This window comes from Salarias fasciatus, chromosome 8 (assembly GCF_902148845.1).
Source record: "Salarias fasciatus chromosome 8, fSalaFa1.1, whole genome shotgun sequence".
Lineage (NCBI taxonomy): Eukaryota > Metazoa > Chordata > Actinopteri > Blenniiformes > Blenniidae > Salarias > Salarias fasciatus.
This window is the reverse complement of record NC_043752.1, coordinates 18189798-18206252: the sequence shown is the minus strand read 5'-3', so window position 1 is coordinate 18206252 and position 16455 is coordinate 18189798. Positions and strand designations below refer to the sequence as shown.

Genomic DNA, 16455 nt, shown 5'->3' with positions numbered 1-16455 from the left:
GCAAAAACTATAGAGATATAAGTTGAAATGGGATCAGAATTCAAGTTTCACCCACTTGTCTTTTCCATTTTTTTCATGATAACACACACTAACAGTACATGAAATGGAGACTGTCGTCGTTTGGCTTGGAGGACTTGTTGATAAAATGAATTGGGTTCCATTCGGGTCACAGGGTTTCCTGGTTACACCCCAGGCTTAACTTTCCAATACATGCCTCTATAATAAGCAACAAAAAATACAATCATCATTTTTTTTAATGCAACTGTTTTACTGTGACTAAACATTTCCGTACTCAGGTATCAACAGTGTTTTTCAACGGCTAAATAGAAAGATGAGCCATCAGTGTAATGCTTTTTGCATGCAGTGAAAGCTTACTGCTGAGTATTTCATGCAATGAATGAAGTGTGTTTCACATATTTCATGAATGTCTTGGATCAGTGCTATCGCTGTGGGGAAATAAACTAGCTTGTGCTGGCCAGAGAAGGGTGTTCTTCACCGCGGCCAGGTTGCTCTTTTGACATTTTTATAGGTTATGGACAACATTAAACAAGCTGCACCAAGCCAAACAGTTACTACACTGTTGAGTTAGCATTTCTCTTCCACCAGTGTTATTCTCTGGTTATTTTCAGTTGTCAGTTCCTTATCAGTTGTTATGTTGAGGTTTGACTACATGCTCCTGCAGACCAGTTCCTCCGGGAGTGAAACCCTCTGTTCACAAAGTTGAATAATCTTTCAAAAGAATGCCAACTTAAAACAAGAAGAAAGGTGATTATAGTTATATAATGAAAAGTCAACTTTAATTCATTAGTATCACAAAATAGTTGTTGCAATCTGTTGATGTATTTTATGATATTTCACATTCGGTATTTCAAATTAAAATCCCTTTAAAGTATCATTACAGTAAGCATTATGTTGAATAGTCATTTTCTATACTGATTGCTTGGGTTTGTGAAAAACAAAAAAACAACATTTTTATCACTTGTACTCTGCACAACAAAGAAAAACTGATTTAACTGATTTTAAGAAAGACTTTGATTAAAAAGTCATTTTGGCACTTATTCATACCAGTCTGGCCCACTTGATATGAAATTTGGCCGTGGACCCCCAAACCATGGCCCCTTTAATGTGACATTTTCAGATGAAAGTGCAAAAAGTTTGTTGTTTTTTGAGGACAGCTCCCCAGGTGGAATTTTGAAAAGGAGAGAAAATCCATACAACTTTTAGCAGACAGTTGGCCTCCATCTTTGTGTAGATGGAGGACTCGCTGCTACTGTGTATGCACACCTCAGCCGTAGTAAATAGTTCTTCTGCACATGTGTGAGTAGATGGACACTAACAAAAATTATGGCCTCCATCGTGTCAAGATTTCCAATCCATATTCTCCTCAGACTTGATAGTTTTATAGTTGAGAGTCACCGTAACAATCCAACTTGTTCTGTTCATTCTGTATGTCTGTGAACTCACCATTGTTAACGTCCTTAGAGTATTGTTCTCTGGGAGCATGCATCGTTGGTTTCATTACAGAAACTAATAGCTAACTACATTCTTTTCAGCATTTCCACTCTTGCCGTGGAAATGGACATCGTTTTCAAAACATTGCTGTCTATATGCAAAACTTTTCTGAAATGAAAACAAACAAGGAGCCCAAAATGTGTTTGCTACTTCTGGGCCAGACAAAGCTGCATTGGTAGTTCCCAACCATTGAATAAAGGGTTGGGCATTTGATAAGCGTATTTGTTGACAAATAATTGTAAGACGGAGTTTCAGAAACACAAAAGCTGGAGAAAAAAAATAACAAAAGAAGAAGTGAATCAACTGTTTATTTATTTGTTTGTTTGTTATCTATTCAATAACATGACTCGATGACAGCATAGATAAGATGTATGAATTACAGTACATATGAATTCCTGAAGCACTTCCTTGACGTCACGGTTTCCGTGTCGGCCCCTTTAAGGTTGCCATGGGTGACGGGCTCACATGTCAGAACGGGGAGAATTGACGTCAGTGACGGCCGCTGATTGGTCCTCAGCCGTATCCGGTGGGGCAGCGGTCCAGAGCTCGGGAAAAAAAAAATCGAAGCGAGGAGGAGGCTCTGGTAACGGTACGCTTCGAGAAAATACCCTACATCCCGAGTCGCTGTCGGAAGGCTCGGCAGGAATTTACAGTTTCTTGTGAGTATTCGTGGGCCCTCGCTTCACGGAACACATGACCTCTGTATAGGTGAAATTTGTTTCCTCCGTCTCTCGTTTGTTTATGATAGAACTCAAGATGGCGTCATTGGAGGAGAGCTTTTGCCTTTGCGCGGAGCTAGCCAGCTAGGTATCGAAGCAGAGGCAGCGTTTGATTAAACACAAGGCGGAGAGAGTAAAACAACAACATTAATCGTTTGCTAGCCATTTCGACGGGCGGTCACGTGTTACTAACATGTTTACAGTTCGTGTTTTGGCGTTAATCTGCTCGCTCTAAGTTACTTGCTTGTTGTCGTCAGCCCTCAGCTGAAGCCTCCCTGACCTAGACGCTGTTACATATTGGACATATTCGCTCCACACCGCCTCTAATAACGGCAGTATCGTCTCATTTGGTAAATGTAGAGGCGGTTGTTTGTATCCATCCTGCTTCATACTCTCCTGCCTCCTGCACAGCAAGGTCATTGTGCATCGCAGTCGTAAATTTACAACAGCCGTTTCTTAGTAGAAAAAAAAAGAAAAAGGGAGATGCTGCAGCTCGTAAACTCAATCGTACAATCAACATGCTAGGTGTATATTTAACTCCCTTTGACACTAAATAAAGCACATTACATAAGGGAGGAGATCCCTGCTGAGAGTCTTTAGCTCTTAATTTCTCCCAGCTGATCTGAAAACAGTATCGCTTACCACCTGGTTATTCCTGTGGCAGGTTTAGATTAAAGTAATCCTGCCAAGTTTCCACCTCTAGTGCTGTTGGTTGTGTTAGGCCCATATTTGATGGTAGTAATAATCCTCTACCTGATCAGGTCAGTAAATAATCTGGATCCCGTTATGCTGGTTCACATGCATGATTGAGAGTTGGACTGTTTGGACCCGTTGTCCTCCTGTGAAATGCACACATTGGTCACAGCAGGCCTAGGGGCCCTTCCTGTTTTAGATCCCACTGTTAAATCAAGCACAGAGCTGTCTGAAGAAACTTTTATCACACGGCCTGATCAGATGATCTTGACTGTTTTGCTCTGCAGCAGTATTGAGCCCTGAAATGGTCAAACCTCAAGCTTGAACTCTTCTTTTTAGGTTTTGGCATGTACCACAAAGGATCGATTCAGAGGCGCTTCATTGAACTACTTGATCAACTGTGGAGGCTTCATATGTGGTTGTTTTTTTCTAGTTGGTGTTTCTGAGAAAATTTGATTCGCTGTGGTTAAAAAGAGAGAGAGAGAGAAATCAGGTCAGGCAGTGTTGGTCTTTGTTTTACTCCAGTAGCTGAATACGTGTGATCACATCATATGACCAATTTTCATTCCTGACAGTAAGGAGTGCTCGGGCTCCATAGTGACAAAACAGCACCCGACTGTCTGCGCCTTCTCACTCTGGCTCCATTTTTCTCACATTCTCTCTCTGTCCATTTGTCTTCCCACCGTAAAGATAGTTTCTACTCTGTGCAGCTCTGTTCTCCAGCCGTGCTGTCCTGCTGTGACGATCTGATGACGTGCTCCTTTTCTTCCCCAGCACAAAGGTTAGAGGTCACAGAGCAGGGTTGCGGTTATCGTCATGGCATCTGGAAGTACGAGCAGCGAGGAGGAGCGGAGCCTGAGGGAGTGCGAGCAGTACGTGCAGAAACATAACATTCAACAGCTGCTCAAGGACTGCATTGTCCAGTTGTGCACCTCCAGGCCAGAGAGGCCCATGGGCTTCCTCAGGGAGTACTTCGAGAGGCTGGAGAAGGTTTGTGTGTTTTGATTTTGATAATTACTGTTGCTATGCACAGACAGCAAAACCGAACACGCAAGGATCCAAGCAACATACACCCCCATATAAACAGTGTTAAACAGGTTTTTATTTCAATTCATACATGTTTTTTTTCTTATTCAATTGTCCTGAAGCACCTCATTCATCTGTCTCTTTTGGATTTCTGCCTCTTTTAATAATTTAACACAGTTTTTCTTTGAGATTGTATTCATTCAACGTGCATCAGAAGTATAGCAGTTATCTTGGCTGGCCAAACAATCCATTTCATGCCAGTAGCAGTGATATCTGTAAAGTTAAGTAACGAGGTTTTTCCCTTTTTTTCTGTTAAATCTGCAAAATACTCAACCACATAACACTTTCATTAAATTTATACAGTTGCATAAGACTTTTTTTCTTTTTTTTCAAGAGTTCCTATGTTAAATTTGCAAAAGTTCCTCAGGAACTGCCACCTATCCTACCTATGCTTCATCTGGGACTGCAGCCATCAGTCCCAGCTCATACGGGCTAAAGCAGGTACACCTGGACAGGTCGTCACTCCACACCATGTCTTTGAAATGTCTTTTTTGAATGATCTTCTGCAGCTTCAGTCTCACTTGCTGTTGTTCCGGCTCTGTGATGAATCTGTGATAAAGTGCAACAGTCTCAGCTGTAATTTGAGGCATTTTGCCACAGTAGGAAGTGACACTGCTACTTTAATAGTTTAATCCATGTCAGTGAATAGTTATGTTATACAGCTTCACGTGCAAATGATGTGTTTTCCACAGCTGACTGCAGTTCAAACCACTGGTCAGCCTTAAAAACGGAGCGGTCTGGAAGCAGGTCCCAGGGCATGATAAGATCAGCTGGTTAGGGTCTGTAATGATGGCTTGTGGACCGGGGAAGCCTAAATCAACCTCTGTCACGGTGAAAGGGGCAAAGCATGGTCTGAACACACTTATGGCTGCCAGAGGAGCTGGCACCATGGAGCTCATTGGCAGTTTCCTAATGGGGACAGCAGCATAAATGTAATTGTTTACAGAGCATTGTGTGTGTGTGTGTTCACTCATTCAGCGTCAAAACTTATTAGTCAGTTCATTGATCTCTGTGCTGAATGATCTTGTTGTTGACCAGAATAAAGGCAGAACAGCTAAAGTTGAAGGAGAAGAAGGACACAAAGGTTGAACTTCTGGGCTGCTGAGGAGTTTTTTTGCCTCTCTTACTTAATTCTTTGTAGATTGACGTAAATATCCATAAAAAAAACATCTTAACCTCTCACACGGACCTGCGGGAGGCAGGGTTTATGTGGTTATCTGAACATCTCCCCCACCTCCTTTAACCCTTTCCAGGAGGAGGCCAAGCAGATTCAGAACCAGCAGAAGGCCAGCAGTTCACGCTCAGACTCCCGCGATGAGGAGGTGTCTCCCCCCATGAACCCCGTGGTGAAGGGCCGCCGGCGGAGAGGAGCGTTCAGCGCAGAGGTCTACACAGAGGAGGACGCCGCCTCGTACGTCCGGAAGGTGAATGCAGACGCCGTCTGGGCACGGTTCTTCTACGTCACACAAGATGAGCGAGTCGACCGTTGGGTCCAGTCTGACAGCATCTCTGTTTCCACTGATCCAAGGTCATTCCAAAAGACTACAAAACCATGGCTGCCTTGGCCAAAGCCATCGAAAAGAACGTGCTCTTCTCACACCTGGACGACAATGAGAGGAGGTAGCTTCCGTCCACGTCTGCTCTTTGGCTTGTCGGCGTGTTTGGTCTGCTGTTCTCACCTCTTCCTCCTCCTCTTCCTCCCTCAGTGACATATTCGATGCCATGTTTCCAGTCACCTACATCGCAGGGGAGACGGTTATTCTGCAGGGTAGGATCCTGTGTCTTCCTGAGTGTGCTGTAGAGCGATCGCCTGTCCTGAGGACATTTTAATGCCACTGACTGTATTTTATGTTTACAGGTGACGAAGGTGACAATTTCTATGTTATCGACCAAGGAGAGATGGATGTGAGTGGAGATATTTTTTTTTAAATATACACATTTTCCCCCAGTTTTTGGAGTGTAACGCCTTGATTCCTCCCGATCTGACAGGTGTATGTGAACAACGAATGGGTGACCAGCATTGGGGAGGGAGGCAGCTTTGGAGAGCTGGCGCTGATCTATGGCACCCCGAGGGCCGCCACCGTCAGAGCCAAGACCAACGTCAAACTGTGGGGCATCGACAGAGACAGCTACAGGAGAATACTCATGGTGAGAGGACGCGTTGGAGTACCTCACAGTCAGACGGAATGTTCTTTTTAATACACACTAACATGTCTTCCTCTTCAGGGAAGCACTTTGAGAAAGAGGAAGATGTACGAGGAATTCCTCAGGAAAGTGTCCATTTTAGGTGGGTTCATGTTCTTCTTTTTACCCAGATCAGCCTCGTCACAAAACTTTAAAAATAGAGGAAGAGACGTGTCTTACGCACGTTTGGTGCCGAGATTAGAATCACCTGAAAGCGCGTGTAAAAATATCCGAGCTGAAAAGGAAGCCGGCTGACGCGAGCTGCGCCTCCACAGAGTCTCTGGACAAATGGGAGCGTCTGACGGTGGCCGACGCCCTGGAGCCCGTCCAGTTTGAGGACGGCCAGAAGATCGTGGTGCAGGGAGAGCCCGGGGACGAGTTCTTCATCATCCTGGAGGTACTGAACCCGTCCGTCACGGCGGTGCAGCTGGTTTGATCTGGACTGAAACACTATTTTTAGTCGCTGTCGTCGGTGTTTTATTGGACGTCTCATCAAATCAGCTCTTTGGATCTACTTGGAGAAATAACTCTGCCTGATCTTTGCACACACTCGCACGCATGAGCACGCCCTCTAGTGGCGATGTAAGAAATTTACTCGGTTTAGAAAGTTCAGCAGATGTGCTGAACTCTGAAGTTTGACCTTTTGATAAAATCTGCAAACTTTCTCAGGAAGATGTTGAGTCAAACAGTTACTTCTTATTAACAATGATGTAATGTACATGTATATTATCTTCTTTAATTCGTCACTGCTGCCATATGAACAAGACGAGAGCTGACTGAGCGTCAGGCTGACTTCACAAGCGTGAAGGAGCCTGACAGAGGACTGGAGTCGGGATTATTCCAGTCCTCTGACTGATCCCGGATATGTGATGGCGGTTGGGCTGACCACGGTGTGTGTTTTCCAGGGTTCTGCGGCCGTGTTGCAGCGCCGCTCGGAGAACGAGGAGTTTGTGGAAGTGGGGAGATTAGGACCATCAGACTACTTTGGTGAGAACTGAAGCGGCGCCGCAGCACCGGTTCATCCGTTCAGTCTCTCACTGGAAGCAGTCAGAAGAAACCAATCCGTGCGCTAACGTGCGTCTCTCTCTCTCTCTCTCTCTCTCTCTCCCTCCCTCTCCCCTCCTCAGGCGAGATCGCCCTGCTGATGAACCGCCCCCGCGCCGCCACCGTGGTCGCCCGCGGCCCCCTCAAGTGCGTCAAGCTGGACCGGCCCCGCTTCGAGCGCGTCCTGGGCCCCTGCTCGGACATCCTGAAACGCAACATCCAACAGTACAACAGCTTCGTGTCGCTGTCCGTGTGAGGGAGCGCCCCTCCCCCTCCCCCTCCCCCTCCCCTCCCCTCCCCCTCCCCCTCCTTTCAGACCCAGGGTCCACCAATGCAATTTTGCTTTTTGTCACATTTTGTCTCTATTCTGTTCGCTTGTCCCCCCCCCTTTCCCTAAAACACTCTTTATTTTACACACACTTACACTTATACACGCACACTTACACACACACACACACACACACACACACACACAGGTCATTTTGTTATCACCGGTCACGTAGGAGTGACTTTTAGCCATTCACCAGCGCTTGTACCAGCTGCTGTTCGCTTCCTCGTAGGCACAGTTACACCGCCCGTTACTTACGTTCCCTACCTTTCTGCTGACTGCTGATTTCTTTCTTTCCTTTATTTTACTTTTTAAAAAAAACACAAAGCAGGATATCTGAAGGACTCGAGCGTCTCCGAGCGACGAGACAGACAATCAGACTTTACGTGAGGCTTTTTCGGTGAATCCGTTGCGGATGTTTCAGCTGCGGATGGTTTCAGCCGGATTGATCAGGCAGAGCGGAGCGGGTTTAGCTTCCGTTCGGCGGCGGGTGTGTCGAGACCGGCGCGTCTGTTCTGCTTCATTTCAGAGAGCTTGAGGTTGTTTTTCTTTCAGTTTCATTTTTTTTTTTTTTTTAATTGTGCAGCTACCAGGCTAGTGCCAAATGTTGATTATCGCCACAAGGCTAAAGACGCATAGCCGTGGACACGCTATCTGGAGCTCCAACAGAACGTAGTTATTCCTGTCCTCCTATCGATAGAACGACCGTACAAGAACTGCCTTGACTACTCTGAAGAAAAAAAAAATAATAATAAAAAGGAAAAAAAGTATTAAGTGTATTTCAGTATTCAGTTTATTTAGTATATACCAAATAACTTGGTCACTCTTCTGCTATGGTTTGTAATCAAAATGTTATCATAGTATAGTTAAAATAATCATAGTTCTATTATTATCATTGACTAAATGATAAACTTATTGGTTTGGAGTGATGGTGATCTTTAAAAAAAAATACAACAAAACTATGTTTAACTGTCTTTTGTAAGCACTTATTTTTCCATAAATTCTATTTTAGGTGTCCAGTGCCACAAAGTAAATAAATGCTTCTTCGAAACAGTATGTAATCGTATTGTGTAAAATGTCACGGGCTCAAACTTTTTACAAACCGAGGAGGAGGAGGAAGAGGAGGAGGAGGGGGAGGAAGGGGGTCACAGCTTCCTGCGAACTGATGGAAAGAGAGAAATTAAAAAAAAAAAAAACTGAACCAAGCGAGAGGTTCCTGGGTTTCCTGAAGTATTGGTGTGTGACGGCTGCACCGGGCGAGCCGACAGCGGGCCAAGCGAGAGAGAGAGAGAGAGAGCGAGCGAGCGGATATTTATTTGAAACTAGTGTCATTTTGCTTCTTGCCTGTTTGAGCGAGGTGGCCGTCTCTTCATCAGAGTAGCTTGTGACCTGTTCTCTATGCTTACTTGGCATGATGTTTTAGGCAACCAGTGAACTGGTATGAATGGAAGCGTGTTTTAAAAAATAATAAAAAAAAAAAAAAAGATTAAAAAAAAAGAGCAGAGAAGAAAACCCTGCATCCTGCTGCAGAAGCAGGAGCTTTGTCAGATATCTGGTTTGTTACTCCCCAGCTTAACTGCTTCACCGATATTTAGATAGATGGCATAAAATTGTTACGTCCTCCTTTTTTCTTTTTTTTTTTTTATTTGATCTTCGTTCTTTTTTTTAAACGATCTTTACCAAAACCACGCCGTGGATTTCTGGATTATGGGCTGAACTCTTCATTCCCGCCTCACTCGTGTGTCACCAGAGCCGGCCTCCAGCCGGTCGGGTTTCCGTTGCTCGCCTCATTCGAAGGGAGGTGTGTGTTCGTCACGATGTCCTGAGTGCTGATTTAAGAAGAAACGAGTGAATGTTTTCCTCACACTGACCCCCTGCACCCCCCCCTCCATCCCCACCTCCAGCCCATCCACACCTGCGAGGGAGGAGACGCCGCCGTTAAAGGGTGGACGTCCTCGCCTCTGGTTTTTTTTTTTTTTTTTTTGGTCAGAATCTAGTTTTGGTGTAAATAGCTGCGTCATCGGTTTTAGTCCCAACGCGTTTCTAGCCACACTGCAGTCGTCCCGGTTTGCCTTAGCTTACCTAAACCTGGGCTTACAGTAGTCGTCAGTCACTCCTGCTCGCCCGACCTTCAGTGAGTTTGCTGGGCCTGCGGCGCCGAGGAGCCGCCGCGAGCCGCCAAGAGGACCATTCTTTTTCTATTCTACCCTGTATTTAGTTTGACCTCCTGTATGTGCAAAAGATGTTTATCCTTTTGGTATAGATTGTTCCAGATGGCAGTTTAAGCAATAAAAAAGTCAAAAAAGGATTCGGCCCGGTGTCCGGTTTCTTCTTTTCACTCTCTGCTCTGGGAAGAAAACATGGAGCCCCTGATAGCAGAGGCCCTGCGTAGTTAGTTTGGTTTTATCTACACAGCAGACAACAGTCATCTCACTATAACTACAATAAATAAGATATCATATAATAAATATTAATTAAAAATTTAGACTTTTCATCTTGTAGGAAACTGATTACATGAAGGACTGAGGAGCTACTTTAAACTGTATTTTAATTTAGTTAGGTTAGTTAAGATGCTTGCTGTTGGCACAGGCCAGATAATACCAGACATGAGCACCAGAGGGCGCCATTAACTGTAAACAAACTTGTATCAGTCACATTCAGCTCTGTGTCATCTTCAGCTTGACCTATAAAATAATGTCATAATAACCTTTGGATTGGCGCCGCCTGTCGGCCGTTTTTGGCCCACGATCCTTATGTTTGACACCCTGTGCTGCGTGGTGTCCAGAAAGCATTGCTCCTCATTTCTTTTATCAGAGAAAACCCTGCATCCTCAGAGAGAACATGTAAACTGCACTCAGCCTCCAGGATCTTCTTCAATGAAGCAACGTTTTCAGTGAGATCATGTTTAATTATCAGAAAACATTTACAGATTTCTACACGTTAATTAAATGAATCCTGGACTTGGTTCAGGATTAACACGGCCCTCTGGTTCGCTGCTCACCGGCTGGTTGCTTCAGGTTCGGAGTGTTTTCCGTCTCGGCCTGTTAGGAGCTGACAGACGAGCAGTAAAGCTGCTAAAACTCCCCGATGAGACGGAGGATTACGAGTCTGGAGCGCGGGGTGGAGCAGACCTAATGGCTGTTTGGGAGGTAGCACTTTTCTGTCTCACTCACGCCCTCCCTGTGTGTTTTAGTTCATCACTTAAAGACCGGCAGCGTCAGCACTTAGAATAGTTTTATTTCATAATCACACCGACACCCATCTTGTTTTTTTTTTTTTTTCTTTGGAGTTTCTTCAGAACGCCAAAGGTTTCAAGTATCCGCTGAAGTTCGGTGACATCCTAAGATTTATGTGCTCAGATAGAGGAGAAGTTCTCGGGTGAAACATCCAGCAGGAAGAAGACGAAGCTGCAGGCCTGTGGTCCCGAGGCCTCAGGTTCCTCCAGCTCCTCTGAAGATGTCACAGCTTTTTAAATTAATGGCTTCTTCCTTGAAACGTGAGTCTGCCGGCGCCGGCGTCTCCTCTCCCGTTACCTGGCCCGGCCCGGCGCTGTGGCGGTCTGAGGGCCGGCCGTGACCTTGACGAAATCCCGGGTGACCACCTCGGCCTCGCCCAGCCGGCGGACGCAGCGCTGCACGGCGCGCAGCACCTTCTGCAGCCGGCGGTCCAGCGCCAGCAGGTGGGGCTCGGTCAGGATGGGCCGCAGGGGGTCGGCCTGCAGCGACTCCCGCATCACGTCGCTGAGCCGGAACGCCGGCCGGGCCAGGAGCTGCAGCCTGAGCAGCGTGGAGCGCTTGATCCTGACACAGAGGAGGCGGGGGAGGGTGATCTCTCTTACCCATCATGCTCTCTGAGTGACAACTTTTAAGAAAAAGACGATCAGACTCACAAGCAGCACTGAGTCAGTGGCGCCAGGATGGACATCTCGTCATGCGAGTGTTTCCCGAACCTGAACACAGGAGTGAGGAGTGTTTAACGTGTGAAAGCAGAGCGAAGGACTCGCTGAGCGGCGGCGCTGTCCCACCCTCGGGCGTTGTCCAGGTGCAGCAGGAAGCCTTCGTCCCCAAACCTGGTGAAAATCTCATAGTGGTGTCTGTCCATGTTCCCTGGAGCAACAACCACGACTGTTAATAAAAACTGGGAACGTGTTTCTGTGGAGAGCTGGCGAGGGGAGTACCTGTGAGGAAGTCGAAGACGGACATGTCTATGATGTTGAGCAGCCTGTTTCCAGAGTTGTAGGGGTACATCTGTTTCAGCGTGTCGCAGTAAAACGGGTTGACCTCCCACCTTTAGGAGACAGACACATTACAGACGTTCTGTTCGGTTCACAGTCTCTGTTTCATATGTCCGCTCGTGTGAAGCTCTCACTCCTCTCGTCCGGCGAAGGTGTAGGAGCGCGTGAAGGGGCTGGCGATGGAGACCCGCGGGGCGATGCTGAGGCCGGGCAGGTAGGCCGACAGCGAGCCCTCCAGCAGGTCGGGGCTGCCGCACACCGCGTACTCCGTCTTGCACACGTACAGGCACTTGGCGAAGAAGCAGGTGTTGTTTGCTGTTTGGGAAGCAGAGCGGAGAGCGGGTCAGTGGAAAGTCAGAGTCGTCTTCTCTTCAGTTCTGAAACCTGATGGATTCCCTGCGAGGAGACCGGACTCTACCTGGGGAGGTGAAGAAGACGGAGCGCAGGTCTTCGTTGAGGGTGACCTGCAGGACTTCCTCTGTGATGTTGAGCAGCCGGCCAGCCACAGGCGGGACCCTCCGGAAGTCCAGGACCCTAATGAAGACTTTGATGAGTTATCTGCTTCAGCTTCAGTCTTCCTGATTAGAACTTTCTAACTCTTTGTTTCCCAGAAGGCTGCTTGAGTTTTACTGATTCATGTCGATGCATAGTTTGGCTTCACCGCCGCGGTTCAGCCGGCTGCATTCAGATCCACCATTAAGAGCTTTAACCTCCCCGAGGGCGTCTCTTTATCATTGTCTCATGAGCTGTAATCATAACGTGAAGCAGAATGGCGGCATTCCCCGACGCCTGGTTCCCTGTGATAATAATGATAGCGGCTCCTGGCGGCACGGCCCGCCGCTCCAGATCCCGAACCGCTGGGATAAGAGTCAGAGTGTCGCGCTGTGGACGAGGCGCTGGCTGTGTCTTCTGAGCGCCGAGGCGATGACTTATCACAGCGTGCGGCTCGGTAATGACACTGTCTGGCTCTGACGACGGCCTCAGGCTGAATCACCTCAGCCTCCTCAGCCACATGAAGAGGAGGTGTGTGTCCTGTCTGCGTCCACACACACACACACACACACACACTGTGGTTTGCACTGATCAGCAACTTGGGAAATCACAACTTGTGCAAAAAAAAAAATGTTGCAATCGCCTGCAAGGAGGCTGGATTTCTGGCTGAGCGCCAGACTTCTTAATTATTAGGATGTCATTACTGAGGCCTGTTGGGATCCCTGTTAGTTAGATGTTTGAGTGTGTGAGACCAGCCTCATTCGGGCCCATTCACTTCTGAAAACCCTAAAAGAACCAGTTTCAGACCGGAAGCGGCGCGGTGACGGAGAGACGGCACCTGTCCAGGTGGAAGGCGGCGATCTCTGCGTTGTGCCGCTGGAAGTCAACGAAGTAGAAGACGTCCTCTGGAGTCTGGTCGTCTCTCTGCTGCCTGAGACACACACACACACACACACACACACACACAGTGTGTTTGACAGTGTCAGTATCGGAACTGGAAGCCTCCAGATGTTATGTGAAACCTCCTCACCTCATGGGTTTGAACATGGCTTTTGCGAAGTTGCGCATCTTCAGGGCCAGTTTCAGGTGATGTCCGCTGGGCTTCACCACTGCAGGAGGGAGACAGAAGGGAGACGTGAGCCTCTCCGCCTTGCCCACAATGCACTGGGATACATCAGTGGACAAAAACACAGTTTGGATGATAAAGACCGCCGCCCAGGGCAACTGTCTCCTCCACAGAGAGACAAAAGTGAAATTTCAGTTCCTCGCTATCACAAAGGCGGCAGTGTGTCTGTCTGTGACGGCGCCGCCAAGCAGACAGGAGCGGGACGAGGCCGGACAAAGAGGTCAGTCAGAAATCCGGCTCCTGCTTTAACATGAGGGAAGCTGCGCAACGTAAAAAATATCATATATTCAAAACGACATATATATTCTCGTTTCCCTTCAGTGGTTCGTACCTTGGGTGCAGTCACAAGCTCCTTTCAGGGCTTTTTCATCCTGAGTGTAATCTGGAAGAGAATCGAGCGCTCGCTTCAGAACGTTTGTTCCACGGCAGTGTTTCACAGAACATGGAGCGACAGTCCGAGCCGCTTCACCTGCGCTGACCACCGCCATGCTCTGCATGTCCCGGAGCAGCTGCAGCACGGCGGGGTCGTCCCGGCTGTACAGGGCGTAGCGGCTGATCCCCAGGTGGAACTTCAGCCAGCTGGCTTGGGGGTCGTAGGTCACGTCGTGCTGGGCCACGCTGACGTTGGACACGGCCGCCGCCACGCTGTACATCTTCATGTGTCTGAGGAGAAACAGAGGTTAACCGGAGAAAATCCAGTCTGGTATCAGGAATCTGAGACCGTAAAACTCCACATCTCCTCAATCCGAAGCTTTATGTTGAGATTGTGCAAACTCTAGGAACTCAGCCTGACAGAAATGTTCTTGTATTTCTCTCGCAGTGTGTTCTGAGGTTCCCTCAGCCTCCTGCAGTAATTGCGCAGGGTGTGGTGGAGGGTTGACTAATGGCGGCAGTGACCACCTCAGGCATCGTCTGCTCGTCGAGTTAACTCCTAAATCCAGCAGGAACCCAGTGTGACGTATCAGAACGCGCCGCTGTTTTTAGTTCGCCCCTCATTCTTTAAATATTATGTTGTTTCTGTGCTTTAAAGTAGCGAACTCAGAGATTCGGGCTGAGCTGAAATATACCAGCCATCATAAAAAAGCTCCTCAGAACAGAGTTTACAGGCAGCGTTTTATCCTGTGAGAACCGCAAATCTGGAGGCACATCTGGTGCCAGAAACCTGTGGCATGGAGCGGCGTTCTGTCGCTCCTCGTTCGGTTCATGACGGTGTCGTTATTTGCGTTTCTTCGGGGCCTTCCTGTTGTTTTGAATCTGTAACGAACGTGAACTCTCCACAGCTGCGCTTCTCTCTCCTTCTCTGCCTCTCATTAAAGCGGGAGAAAGAACAATCTGAAGCCAGCGGAAAGTGGCGAGAGGGGCACCGCAGGGCCCGACCCGACCACGCCGAGTGGGACGGCCGCTCCTCTGCCCAAACACACTCCATCCCGCATGATGGAGCGCCGGGCTAAAAATACCGGCCGGTTGAGCAGAGGCTGGATGTGACGGATCAGGAACCGTGCAGAACGGAGAGCCTGGAGGCAGAGGAGCCATAACAACACGTGAAATCTGTCGGATTCACACAAGACGCACGCAGCGTGAACACAACACCGCTCTGAACTGAGACGAACCGCGTTTGCGGCGGCGAGGAGGTCTTTCAACACGCCTGTTGTTTGTGTGCAGACTCATGAGGAAGCACGGAGGACGGATCCAGCGTTCATATTTCTTCCTCTTTTTCCACCACAGGAGCCCAAACTCTGTATCTGTGTGGGAACACACTGTGTCGGGTTCGGCAGACGGCCCCGGGAGCCAAGGCGGCTCCGGCTCCCAGAGATTAAGACGGGGCTTTAGCGGCCTTAAACCCTTGTTTACCTTCAGGAGAGCGCTCCAGAGCGGGGCTTTCAGGACGGCGTGCTGGCGAGGGATTTCTCCTCTGGTCCACCAAACATCAGACCTCAGTGACGCAGCGGGGCCGTCTACACATCCTTCCACTCACGCATGACTGTGGTTGTGTGTGTGCCACCACAGACTAAGTGAGTTTGAGTGTGTGTGTGTGTGTGTGTGTTTTCAGAGCCAGTGGCCTTAGTGTCACTGACCCGGCCCCTCCGCCAAAATGAACACACTGCTTCCTACAGCTGGTTCACCGTGAGGCTCAGGAGGGAAGAGAAGACGAGGAACCCACCTTTCCCAGCGGGACACCTTCTTCCTGTAGTACTCGATCAGCTGCTCCGCCTGCAGCAGCCTCTCCTCCGGCCTCAGCGCCGGCGTCTCGATGTTGTACAGCGGATGCGAGAAGAGCCGCTCCAGCTTGGAGCCGCCGTCGGTCGGCCCGGGCGCCGCCCCGCTCGGCGGGGGCGCGGTCCAGTTGGACAGGCGCGGCGTGGCGAGGCCGCCGAGCCCGGGCAGCGACGCGTCGCCCCGGCCGCAGGGGCAGGGGCGGCCCGCCGTCCGGCCCGCGCCCCGCAGCTTGGGCAGCAGGATGAAGTAGAGGTCGGCGGAGAAGAGGGCAGTGAGGGTCCCGGCCAGGAAGAGGCGGTCTCTCCTCATCGTGGAAACGGACGGAAAGTTTTTCAGGAGCAGAGAGGAAGCAGCCGGTGGAGCGTCTTCAGGGCATCACTGACGAGAGGACAGCAGCCTCAGGTCGGTCCAGCTCTCTCTCTCCTTCTCTTCTCTTTCTGCTTCCTCCAGCCTCACTTCTCTCCTCCTCCTCCTCCTCCTCCTCCTCCTCCTCCTCTCTTGGCGGCAGCGGCTGGAGAGGGAGTGTGTGTTCGCAGCCGTCGCTGACAGTCTGGCTGCTTCCAGAGACCTGCTGCTCTGCCGGAGAGCGGGAGAGGGAGCGCACACATGTTTATAAGTGAGGGAGAGCGGGGCGTGTATGTGTGTGTGTGTGTGTGTGTGTGTGTGTGTGTCGATGTGTGTGTGTCTGCCGAGCACTGTGGGCGGCTGAATGTATGAATGCAGGTGTCTACAGACGCCGGATTAAGAAGCTTCTTGATGAGCAGGAAGAGTTGAATTCCCTGAATTTCTTCCGATCACAGCAGATCTGAATGAAACTCAA

The 16455-nt window shown here is 48.8% G+C and overlaps 2 protein-coding genes across 3 annotated transcripts; one reads left to right on the top strand and one right to left on the bottom strand.

Annotated features, from left to right (window-relative positions):
* Positions 1 to 2017: 2017 nt before the first annotated feature.
* prkar1ab (protein kinase, cAMP-dependent, regulatory, type I, alpha (tissue specific extinguisher 1) b) lies at positions 2018 to 9864 on the top strand. 2 transcript variants are annotated; one of them, XM_030098193.1, is made up of 12 exons: positions 2018 to 2171; positions 3699 to 3914; positions 5264 to 5434; positions 5539 to 5630; positions 5717 to 5778; positions 5869 to 5915; positions 6000 to 6158; positions 6237 to 6297; positions 6470 to 6591; positions 7100 to 7181; positions 7322 to 7500; positions 7535 to 9864. In XM_030098193.1, exons 2-11 carry the CDS (start codon positions 3741 to 3743, stop codon positions 7492 to 7494), a joined length of 1143 nt encoding a protein of 380 aa, XP_029954053.1. In that variant the 5' UTR covers positions 2018 to 2171; positions 3699 to 3740; the 3' UTR covers positions 7495 to 7500; positions 7535 to 9864. The 2 variants fall into 2 exon arrangements, with proteins under 2 accessions (XP_029954053.1, XP_029954052.1); XM_030098192.1 differs by having other exon boundaries at positions 7322 to 9864.
* A 646-nt stretch (positions 9865 to 10510) lies between these two features.
* Positions 10511 to 16143, bottom strand: fam20a (FAM20A golgi associated secretory pathway pseudokinase). The gene is made up of 11 exons (XM_030098934.1): positions 15580 to 16143; positions 13888 to 14081; positions 13750 to 13800; positions 13323 to 13401; positions 13131 to 13223; positions 12219 to 12334; positions 11935 to 12115; positions 11744 to 11853; positions 11591 to 11672; positions 11456 to 11515; positions 10511 to 11366 (listed from the first exon to the last, which is right to left on the bottom strand). Exons 1-11 carry the CDS (start codon positions 15942 to 15944, stop codon positions 11096 to 11098), a joined length of 1602 nt encoding a protein of 533 aa, XP_029954794.1. The 5' UTR covers positions 15945 to 16143; the 3' UTR covers positions 10511 to 11095.
* Between the last annotated feature and the right edge of the window lie 312 nt (positions 16144 to 16455).

Coding starts and splice junctions, on each gene's coding strand:
- prkar1ab (XM_030098193.1), top strand. CDS start 3,741: ATGGCATCTGGAAGTACGAGCAGCGAGGAGGAGCGGAGCCTGAGGGAG. Junction 5,916..5,999: donor TCGACCAAGGAGAGATGGAT/GTGAGTGGAGAT, acceptor CCGATCTGACAG/GTGTATGTGAACAACGAATG. Junction 6,298..6,469: donor CAGGAAAGTGTCCATTTTAG/GTGGGTTCATGT, acceptor GCGCCTCCACAG/AGTCTCTGGACAAATGGGAG.
- fam20a (XM_030098934.1), bottom strand. CDS start 15,944: ATGAGGAGAGACCGCCTCTTCCTGGCCGGGACCCTCACTGCCCTCTTC. Junction 13,402..13,749: donor AGCTTGTGACTGCACCCAAG/GTACGAACCACT, acceptor TCCCTCCTGCAG/TGGTGAAGCCCAGCGGACAT. Junction 13,224..13,322: donor GCCATGTTCAAACCCATGAG/GTGAGGAGGTTT, acceptor TGTGTGTCTCAG/GCAGCAGAGAGACGACCAGA.